This window comes from Castor canadensis, chromosome 14 (genome assembly GCF_047511655.1).
Source record: "Castor canadensis chromosome 14, mCasCan1.hap1v2, whole genome shotgun sequence".
Lineage (NCBI taxonomy): Eukaryota > Metazoa > Chordata > Mammalia > Rodentia > Castoridae > Castor > Castor canadensis.
The window spans coordinates 94,683,004-94,695,241 of NC_133399.1; the positions used below are offsets into that span (position 1 = coordinate 94,683,004).

A 12,238-nucleotide genomic window follows, 5' to 3' on the forward strand; every position below is an offset into this window, starting at 1 on the left:
AAATGTCACCAGATATGAAATGTAAAACCAGAAAAATTCAACTGTACTTTAAACAATACTTTGCTATCAGAAAGGGAAAATTATATATAACTGATGGATTTATTTTGTTTTTAACTTCAGAAACCCAGCAGCACTTGTGTTACTTTTGCTCCATAGCCCAGGAAGTTCTGAAGGGAGGACCAGGAGACCTGGAGGAGGCAACTGGCTTTTGTGTTTCTCCTTCATAGAAACAAGGTAGAGAAACCAAGACTGAGATCCAGAAGAGGCAGTCCTCTCTACCAGCCTCGATGTGGAACAAAAATCAAGGAGGAAATGAAGTAGTTGTCGAACATTTAGGGAAAGAAATTCCACAAAGTCTTTATGAATCCAAAAAATCACGGAAATCTGTATTTTCATTTTTATTAAAAACCAGCCTTCTTTCAGACTTGCACTACATTTAAGAATGCTTTAAAATGAGGCAAAAATTTCCCTTTTCGTTGATCAGTTTCAGTGCAAGTGCTCATTCATATGCATCACTATTCATATTAGTAAAGCTGGAAATAAAGTTATTATCATGAGAAAAGAGGTATTTTACATTTGAATATTTAAATATTATGTGCACAAGAGGGACAATTTTAACCTGAAAGAAATTCCACAAGCAAAACTAATAGGTAACGTAAGGGTAATTCCTTGAGTAGTCCTCAAACTCTGGTGAATATAACTTATAACAGGTTCCTCTAGGAAATGATTTCTTAAATAAACACATTTTCAGTAAATAGTTTCTGCCTTCACCGAGTCAGAAAAAAAAATCAATCTTTACTATGTCAGCAATGCTGTCTTTACATCAATACTTTGAAAGTACTGTCCAGGCTTCCAGAATATTTTCTAGGGAATTTTGGGTAATGAAAAAAGAAGCAGAATAAGAATGGCACCAGGAACAGAAGCCAATGAGTGGTCTTCATTTTCATTTGGAAAGACATGTTTATTTGTTTCCTGGTAAGTATTAAATTCCAGAAGAGGTCCTGTAATTTGACCTATAAATGTTTTTAGTGAGCATTCTAATTTAATTCATTTTAATCAAAATACTTTCCTTTTCAAGGAACATTACAATACATTTTTGTTTTTATTAAATGTCATTAACAAATAGTATGATGTTTTATGCTATTAAAAAAGGCATCCTGACACACACTGCCATGTTTTAAAAATTAGTTTCTTCCCTCCTTCTGTGTTATAGGCCATGTCCTCTGAGAAAAAAACATGGAATATTTTTTTAGTACTAAATTTGTTTCTTTCAATTAGTTTAGTTCAGGCTGGAGTAATACCATGTGTTACCTGACTAAGATAAATTTCAAGCATAGAATCTCTTCTGACCAACTTGTCAAGGGAAAAATTGACTCTTGCCAATAAAGTACATTTTCTATGGACTTGGAATTTATAACACTTGTATTACTGGGTTTAAAAGTTACAGTGTTTTGTTGTGGACAAAATTAAAATTATTTACAGAAAATAAATTTATTCAAGAAAATTAAAATAGCTGGCGGAGTGGCTCAAATGGTAGAGCACTTGCCTACCAATTGTGAGTACCACTGAAAAAAAAGAAAAAGAAAATTAAAATACATGCTTGACTGTCCAAGAAAACAGCTGCATGTATGCCAGAGCATGAATGCTTCATATATGTAGCAGAAGTTGGCAGCTGTTATGCTGCATTTGGCCTCCTTATCAATAGAAACTGAAAGATGAACTGAAAATTAGAAGTTTAACTTAGACTATAGGTTATTAACAGACAGAAATTGATATTGTACTATTCCCATAAATTCCTAATGTTTTCTCTGTAAATTACTAACATGTTACATTGTCTATCTAAAGAACATGCCAAAAAATTCAATGAAAGATTCTAGAACAAATGAGCTTGGCAAAGGAAATTCATGGTACCAGACAGAAACAGTAGAAAAAACTACTCAGAAAATCCCAAAACAGTTGGGTAAATGAGAGCAAAAATGTGTAGATAATAGAAAAAGCAAACACATAATACCAAAAATTTTGACAAAAGTAAATGAGCAGGCCTTGGGAAGCCAGGACTCTAATTCCATCTGGTACTAGCTATTATGCTACTTCAATTCCATTTAAGATTTTAGCTTCAGAGTCCTCATTTCTGAAATAACAGGGTTAATTAAACAATATCCAAGACCCATTTTGCTGAAAAAATATGATTGTGGCTGCTCACCTGGGTATTTAAAGGATGTCAAGTGAACAGGGAAATAAAAGGAGTATTGTCAGTTATACATTCTGAACAGAAGATTTGCTTAAAAACCTACATAAGGCAGCATTCAATCTGTACCTATAGCTCCAAATACTAATGATATAGTGGGGTTTTTTTAATTGGTTTTCTAGTTCTGACTCAAAAGTTTTACACTGAGGTGGGCACTGGTGAAGACTAGAGGCATGGCTCAAGAGGTAAAGCATCTGCTTTGCAAGTGCAAAGCCCTGAGTTCAAACCCCAGTCCTGCCAAAGGAAAAAGAGAAAAGTTTTACACTGAGAAAATACAATATATTGGAAAGTACATAGCATTGGAGATGGTCAGAATTAGGATAAAATCTGTGCTTTGACACTAGTATAGAAACCTGCATCAATTAATTAATCATCCAAATCTTCAAACTCTTCATCAAAGTGAAAAAGATAATACCTTCCTTGTATAGTTTGTAGGAGATTTCAGTATGCATAGATTACACACCAATAACTATGGTGTAAATGGGCAAAAGTCATAAAAATTAGGGAGTCATGGAGTTTTACAACTAAATAACTTTGAAATTATTATTTTCCAGGTGTCAAAACAGGGATCCAAAGAAGTGACATTTTCCAAAGTTCCCTGCTACATCAAGTCATGCTTAGCCTGAGGACGCAGAACATAATATAATCTTAATCCTTCCATTTTCAAAGGGCAAAAAGACACGTGCTAAAAAGAAGTTCGTAACAAAGTAAAATATAAAAGTTTATATGTAGATAATTATAAACTGTGCTGTCATTAAAAGTATTTCAGGAATTTTGACAGCATTTTTTCACACTGCATTCTTGAAACCCATGCCAAGATATTTTTTAAAAGCCAAAAAATTTGTGTTTATTGGTAAAACATTGATGAAGTTATATGATTCTGATTTTTCCCTCTTCTATATTTAACAAGTTGTCAGGAATAAATTTAAGAGTAAATGTTAAATGTATCTAATTCATATGAAATTTCTATGGTCCATAAAAGATTTTTCTCAAGTCATAATATTTATATTAATCACAATAAATAAAATTCATATCATAGATGTGAGTGCAATCAGTACTAGTATAAACCATATCAGTATTTTGACAATTTAACCACTTTTTCAGATTTCAATGTAACTTTAGTACTCTTACTAAAATACAGAGTGAAAATAATTCTGGACAATGAAACAGTTAAAATCCAGATTTTTAAAACAAAGTGAAACAAGAAGAACAAACAACACTCAGCAGGAAACCATGACAAAATCATTGCTTTAAAATTATTGCATGGATGAATTTGTTTACTTACACCATGGCAGATTTTGTCCATGTGTCTGTCGTTTGTACATTAGTAGCACCACTAGGTGGCACTATAAGCTAAATGACTTCAGCAAATACATACAATTGATTTTGGTGGATTTTTTTGAGATATTCCTTAGACATTTTATGGAACATAAAATTAAATTGGCCTAAAATTATAGACAATTCTGTTCTGCATCTTGCCCAAAATTTTTGTGTTTCTAAATGAAATTTTATTTCTAAAGACTCTTAGAATATCTAAAATCTGTAAAATTTGAATTAAAGATTAGGATTAGAGAAGATATCATATTCATGCCAAATAAAAGCCAAAAAAATAAATGAAGCTCTGTTCAAAACAGATTAATCTCAAAGTCCTTTTGAAAAATACATTAATGCAAAAGTTAGTATCCAGGAAGCTTATTAGATAAAATATAAATTTTTAGTGCCAAGATATAGATTCCTATTTCTTAATGTTTACACATTGGTGAAACTTCCAAAGTTAATGTAAAAGTCATTATACAAATATTTAAAGATAGATCTACTTCACCATACTGCATTGATCACAAATCAAACTAAAAACTATTGGTTTCTTCTATTCAACTTCTACAAAGATATTTAGGTTTTGTACTCAGTGGTTCTTCAACTATTTTACTCCCTGTACTTCAGTTTGATTTTCTCTGCTCTTCTTGGGGCTTCTTGTAAAGCCCTGTTAGTGAGCCAACTCACTGGAAAAGAAAACTTTGACCTTAATCAGCAAAGAGGAGCATGATCTTCATTTGCTAACCTGTGGAATGTGTGCCTTGAAAGCCTTTTCTTTGAACAGATGCATCAGAAACAAACCGAACAAACATTTTATTTCCTGTAGCCACAAGAGGATCTGGTATCTTGTTGCCACATAGTCGTCCAAGAATTGGTGATTTTTCTGTTTCTCCATCAAATACTTCTAAGTGGTCATAAGCACATTCTTGATGTTGCTCGATCTCAAACTCATGAAAGACCTATTTTTCAAAAAAGAATAAAAATTTAAATCACAAATCATTCAAAATGAATTATTTGGGAAGAGGAAATATATATCAATAAAATGTGTTCACGGTATACACTTGATTCAATTTCTAGAGCAAGCCAAGAGGCAACAAAGTCAACCAATCACAGACTAGAACCTCTAAAACTATGAGCCAAAATAAGCCTTTTCTCTTTATAAGTTCATTATTCCAGGTATTTTATATAGCAATAGAAAGCCATCTAACACAATGTACAATTACACTATTCAGTTCTTGCAACTACTGCTACTATTACAATTAAGTCTACTCAGATATTAAGGATTATATTGTATGTTAAATTTAATCCAGAGGGGATTTCCAAGATGACGGCTAGAGGTAGGAAGCAGAAAGCGAGCCTCCTATAGTGAAATCTTGGAGAGACGCTGGAGACACACTTTGCAGGCATAATCACTGGGAAAAGGCATAACTTTGACCCCTCCACATCTTCAGCCGGGGCAGAGAAGCTCCACCTCACATTAAAGGGAGAAACGAAGAGGGCCCCCGGGGCCACCAGTGGACGGCAACCATACGGCTTGGGAAGATGCGGACCAGGTGAGCTTCACGGTACCGCGGTAGCCCCACAGACAAACCTGGGCCAGAGCAGTGTAGCCCCCTGGACAGACTGAACTCCACCAGGGGAAAAAAGAGAAACTGACTAATAAGCAATAAGAACAGTTAAGACGCGCGGGAAAGAGGGTGGGGCGCACTGAGCGCTGAAGATTGGGGGAAGGGACTCCTTCCCGGGACTGTAAATAAACGAGCCGGGCGGGCCGGAGAGGCTCTGGCGGGAGCGGGGCGCGCCCAGCAACCAGGAGCAGGAAAGCTTGTGAGAGTGGAGGAGGGAGGAAAACTCCACAGGAGAGGAGGGAAGACCCACTTCTCATGTGAACTGTAAACAAACATGGCGGCTGGCAGGAGCAGCAGCACCGCCCAGTAATCAGGAGCAGGAAAGCTTGTGAAAGTGGCAGTGGGAGGAAAACTGCACAGGAGAGGGGGGAAGACCCACCTCCCACATGAACTGTAAACAAACATGCAGGCCTGACAACGCGGGGCAGTGTCACCTTTCCCAGTGCTTGGAAATGGGAAAGCCTGTAGCAGAGGCTCCCGCACAGGAGAACTCTGAGCAAACAAAGCCTGTGGGACCAGGTGAGTGCTAGCTCACCCCAGAGATCTGCATAAATAACGCCGCCAGCTACAGGCTGAGAGCAGCAGGCAGGCAAGCCACAGTTGCAGATACCACTCTCAGAACTGCCTCCAGATGCTTTTTTTTTTTTTTCTCCCTACCTTTGATGAGAGAACAACCGAATTACACCTGCAAGCCAAAAAACTTACTGAAACTGTATTGCATTTGAACTTGGGACACTTGGTGGGGCTTTTTTTTTCTTTTCTTGTGTATGTGTGTGTGTGTGTGTAAGTGTGTAGTTTTGTTCTACTTTATGCATCCCCTTTGATGAGACAACGACAGAACATCTGAGGCACCATCTCCAGGACTGGAGACTGAGACGGAAACCCAAATTATTAAGACTGAAACTGCATTGCATATAAACTTGGAAGTTTTTTGGGTTTTGTTTTGTTTTTCAATTTTCTATTTTCCATTTTATTTTAATTCATTTTTATATATAGATATTTCTTTCATTTACTTATTTTTTATTTTTTTATCTTTGATTTTCAATCCTCTCTCTGTCTCTCTAATGTCTGTTCAGCTTACTGTCAATTAGTACACTAATGCTCCCTGTTTATACCTTTGAAACTTTCTTGTCTGAATATTTGTTTTCCCCTTTTCTTTAACTTCTTGTATTCCATCTCAGCTCACCCTTCCATTCTAAATATTACCATTGTTATTATTACAAGCTAGAAAATACTTAATTGCACACAGTACAGGGACAGTAACAACACCAAAGACAATGACGGGAAGACAGAAAAAACAGGGAAACCAGTTTCCCCACAGCAAAAAATTAGTACAGGAACCAGAGGGGAATGAAGAGAACAGAAACTCAGATCCAGAGACTCCAACAAAATGAAGATAAACTATGCCAAAGGACCCAATGAAGCCCACAAGAATAATTTAAAAGAAGACATACTACAAGTACTCAATGAGAATTTTATAGAGATGATACTGGATAGGGTCAACCAAAATGTACAGGAGACACTCAAGAAATTCCAAGACAACAAAAATAGACAATTTGAAAAAGTAAAAGAAGAAATAAAGGAAACCATAGAAGCACTGTATAAACACCAAAGTGAAAGAGAGAACACAATGAATAAACGGATAAATGAACTCAGGACAAAAATAGACAACATTAAAGAGGAAACCACCCAGGATATGGAAAACCTCAGAAAAAAGAATGAAACAGAACTGCAAAACAAAACGGAAGGCCAATCCAGCAGAATAGAACAAACAGAAGACAGAATCTCAGAACTTGAAGATGAAATGGTAATTAAAGGAAAAACCGAAGAACTATTAATTAAACAACTCAAGACCTGTGAAAAGAAAATGCAAGAACTCACTGACTCCATCAAAAGACCAAACTTGAGAATCATGGGCATCAAAGAAGGAGAAGAGGTGCAAGCGAAGGGAATGCATAATATATTCAACAAAATAATAACAAAAAATTTCCCAAATCTAGAGAAAGATATTCCCATACAGATGCAAGAGGCCTCCAGGACACCAAACAGACCAGATCAAAATAGAACTACTCCACGACATATCATCATTAAAACAAGTTCAGAAACTAAGGAAAGAATATTGAAGGCTATAAGAGAGAAAAAACAAGTAACATACAAAGGTAAACCTATCAAAATCACAGCAGACTTCTCAACAGAAACATTAAAAGCAAGAGCGTGGGATGAGATCTTCCGGAAACTGAATGAAAATAACTTCAACCCCAGGATACTCTACCTAGCAAAACTATCATTCAAAATAGATGGAGCAATAAAAGTCTTCCATGATAAGCAGAAACTAAAACAATATGTGACCACAAAGCCACCATTACAAAAGATTCTGCAAGGGATTCTGCACACAGAAAGTGAAACCCAACTTAACCATGAAAAGACAGGCAGCACCAAACCACAGGAAAAGAAAAAGCAAGAAAGCAGAGAGTAACATCAAGTTAGGTACACACAATCAAACCTTCAAACAACTAAGACAACTAAAAGGCAGGAATCACCACATACCTATCAGTACTAACGCTTAATGTTAATGGACTTAATTCACCCATCAAAAGCACCGTTTGACAAAATGGATTAAAAAAGAAGATCCAACAATTTGTTGCTTACAGGAGACTCATCTCACTGACAGAAATAAGCACATGCTTAGGATGAAAGGCTGGAAGAAGATTTACCAAGCCAATGGCCCTCGAAAACAGGCAGGAGTAGCAATACTTATCTCTGACAAAGTAGACTTCAAAACTACATTGATCAAACGAGATAAAGAAGGACATTCCATACTAATAAAAGGGGAAATAGACCAAAAGGAAATAATAATCATCAATCTGTACGCACCCAATGTCAACGCACCCAATTTCATCAAACATACCCTGAAAGAACTAAAAGCATATATAAACGCCAACACAGTGGTTGTGGGAGACTTTAACACCCCATTATCATCAATAGATAGGTCATCCAAACAAAAACTCAATAAAGAAATCCAAGATCTAAAATATGCAATAGATCAAATGCCCCTAGTAGATGTCTACAGAACATTTCATCCAACCTCTACACAATATACATTCTTCTCAGCGGCCCATGGAACCTTCTCCAAAATAGATCATATCCTAGGGCACAAAGCAAGCCTCAGCAAATATAAGAAAATAGAAATAATACCATGCATACTATCTGACCACAATGTAGTAAAAGTAGAACTCAACAACAAAAGTAAAGACAAAAAACATGCAAACAGCTGGAAACTAAATAACTCATTAGTTAATGAAGAATGGATCATCGATGCAATAAAAGAGGAAATTAAAAAGTTCCTGGAAGTCAATGAAAATGAAAACACAACCTACCGGAACCTATGGGACATAGCTAAGGCAGTCTTGAGAGGAAAGTTTATAGCCATGAGTGCATATATTAAAAAGATTGAAAGAGCCCAAATCAATGACCTAATGATACATCTCAAACTCCTAGAAAAACAAGAACAAGCAAATCTCAAAACAAATAGAAGGAGAGAAATAATCAAAATAAGAGCTGAAATCAATGAAATAGAAACCAAAAAAACCATACAAAGAATTAATGAAACAAAAAGTTGGTTCTTTGAAAAAATAAACAAGATCGATAGACCCCTGACAAACCTGACTAAAATGAGGAGAGAAAAAATCCAAATTAATAGAATTAGGAATGCAACAGGAGAGATAGCAACAAACACCATGGAAGTCAAGGAAATCATCAGAGACTACTTTGAGAACCTATATTCAAATAAATTTGAAAATCTAAAAGAAATGAACAGATTTCTAGATACATATGATCATCCAAAACTGAACCAAGAGGAAATTAATCACCTGAATAGACCTATAACACAAAATGAAATTGAAGCAGCAATCAAGAGTCTCCTCAAAAAGAAAAGTCCAGGACCTGATGGATTCTCTGCTGAATTCTATCAGACCTTTAAAGAAGAACTGATACCAACCCTCCTTAAACTGTTCCATGAAATAGAAAGGGAAGGAAAACTGCCAAACACATTTTATGAAGCCAGTATTACACTTACCCCAAAACCAGGCAAAGACACCTCCAAAAAGGAGAACTATAGGCCAATCTCCTTAATGAACATTGATGCAAAAATCCTCAACAAAATAATGGCAAACCGAATTCAGCAACACATCAAAAAGATTATTCATCACGACCAAGTAGGCTTCATCCCAAGGATGCAGGGGTGGTTCAACATATGAAAATCAATAAACATAATAACCCACATTAACAGAAGCAAAGACAAAAACCACTTGATCATCTCAATAGATGCAGAAAAAGCCTTTGATAAGATCCAACATCATTTCATGATAAAAGCTCTAAGAACACTAGGAATAGAAGGAAAGTTCCTCAACATTATAAAAGCTATATATGACAAACCTACAGCCAGCATTATACTTAACGGAGAAAAACTAAAGCCATTCCCTCTAAAATCAGGAACCAGACAAGATGCCCACTATCTCCACTCCTATTCAACATAGTACTGGAATTCCTAGCCAGAGCAATTAGGCAAGAAGAAGGAATAAAAGGAATACAAATAGGTAAAGAAACTGTCAAAATTTCCCTATTTGCAGACGACATGATCCTATACCTTAAAGACCCAAAAAACTCTACTCAGAAGCTTCTAGATATCATCAATAGCTATAGCAAGGTAGCAGGATATAAAATCAACATAGAAAAATCATTAGCATTTCTATACACTAACAATGAGCAAATGGAAAAAGAATGTATGAAAACAATTCCATTTACAATAGCCTCAAACAAAATCAAATACCTAGGTGTAAACCTAACAAAAGATGTGAAAGACCTCTACACGGAAAACTATACACTTCTGAAGAAAGAGATTGAGGAAGACTATAGAAAGTGGAGAGATCTCCCATGCTCATGGATTGGTAGAATCAACATAGTAAAAATGTCGATACTCCCCAAAGTAATCTACATGTTTAATGCAATTCCCATCAAAATTCCAATGACATTCATTAAAGAGATTGAAAAATCTACTGTTAAATTTATATGGAAACACAAGAGGCCATGAATAGCCAAGGCAATACTCAGTCAAAAGAACAATGCAGGAGGTATCACAATACCTGACTTCAAACTATATTACAAAGCAATAACAATAAAAACAGCATGGTACTGGCACAAAAACAGACTTGAAGACCAGTGGAACAGAATAGAGGACCCAGCTATGAAGCCACACAACTATAACCAACTTGTCTTTGACAAAGGAGCTAAAAATATACGATGGAGAAATAGCAGCCTCTTCAACAAAAACTGCTGGGAAAACTGGTTAGCAGTCTGCAAAAAACTGAAACTAGATCCATGTATATCACCCTATACCAAGATTAACTCAAAATGGATCAAGGATCTTAATATCAGACCCCAAACTCTTAAGTTGATACAGGAAAGAGTAGGAAATACTCTGGAGTTAGTACGTACAGGTAAAAACTTTCTCAATGAAACCCCAGCAGCACAGCAACTAAGAGATAGCATAGATAAATGGGACCTCATAAAGCTAAAAAGCTTCTGTTCATCAAAAGAAATGGTCTCTAAACTGAAGAGAACACCCACAGAGTGGGAGAAAATACTTGTCAGCTATACATCAGACAAAGGACTGATAACCAGAATATATAGGGAACTTAAAAAACTAAATCCTCCCAAAACTAATGAACCAATAAAGAAATGGGCAAGTGAACTAAACAGAACTTTCTCCAAAGAAGAAATTCAAATGGCAAAAAAACACATGAAAAAATGCTCACCATCTCTAGCAATAAAGGAAATGCAAATTAAAACCACACTAAGATTCCACCTCACCCCTGTTAGAATAACCATCATCAGCAACACCACCACCAACAGGTGTTGGCGAGGATGCGGGAAAAAAGGAACCCTCTTACACTGTTGGTGGGAATGTAGACTAGTACAACCACTCTGGAAAAAAATTTTGAGGCTACTTAAAAAGCTAAACATTGATCTACCATTTGATCCAGCAATACTAGTCTTGGGGATATACCCAAAAGACTGTGACACAGGTTACTCCAGAGGCACCTGCACACCCATGTTTATTGCGGCACTATTCACAATAGCCAAGTTATGGAAACAGCCAAGATGCCCCACCACTGATGAATGGATTAAGAAAATGTGGTATCTATACACAATGGAATTTTATGCAGCCATGAAGAAGAACGAAATGTTATCATTCGCTGGTAAATGGATGGAATTGGAGAACATCATTCTGAGTGAGGTTAGCCTGGCCCAAAAGACCAAAAATCGTATGTTCTCCCTCATATGTGGACATTAGATCAAGGGCAAACACAACCATGGGATTAGACTATGAGCACATGATAAAAGCGAGAGCACACAAGGGAGGGGTGAGGATAGGTAAGACACCTAAAGAATTAGCTAGCATTTGTTGCCCTTAACGCAGAGAAACTAAAACAGATACCTTAAATGCAACTGAGGCCAATAGGAAAAGGGGAACAGGTACTAGAGAAAAGGTGAGATCAAAAAGAATTAACCTAGAAGGTAACACCCACGCACAGGAAATCAATGTGAGTCAATACCCTGTATAGCTATCCTTATCTCAACCAGCAAAAACCCTTGTCCCTTCCTGTTATTGCTTATACTCTCTCTACAACAAAATTAGAAATAAGGGCAAAATAGTTTCTGCTGGGTATTGAGGGGGTGGGGGGGGAGAGGGAGGGGGTGGAGTGGGTGGTAAGGAAGGGGGTGAGGGCAGGGGGGAGAAATGACCCAAGCCTTGTATGCACATATGAATAATAAAAGAAATAAAAATAAAAATAAATAAAATAAAATTTAATCCAGATTATAAAGCAAACATTAATAAACAGATTCCTTCCAGCTTTGATAATTTCAAGTTAGTAAACATCACCCTACCTTTGGCCACTAAAACTCAGAAGAAAATCCCATAAGTAATTATAGTTTCACAAGATTTAAAAGCAAAAGTCTTTATAGAATAGCTGAAACAAAGACAATT

The 12,238-nt window shown here is 36.2% G+C and overlaps 1 protein-coding gene across 3 annotated transcripts in view; it reads right to left on the reverse strand.

The window, feature by feature from the left end:
• Positions 1-12,238, reverse strand: part of Tll1 (tolloid like 1) — a 213,683-nt gene that overhangs the window by 10,061 nt on the left and 191,384 nt on the right. For all 3 annotated transcript variants that reach the window (XM_074055035.1, XM_074055032.1, XM_074055033.1), the window contains one exon: positions 4,308-4,521. In XM_074055035.1, the coding sequence (XP_073911136.1) occupies positions 4,308-4,521 (214 nt within the window). The remainder of the gene's footprint in view (positions 1-4,307; positions 4,522-12,238) is intronic.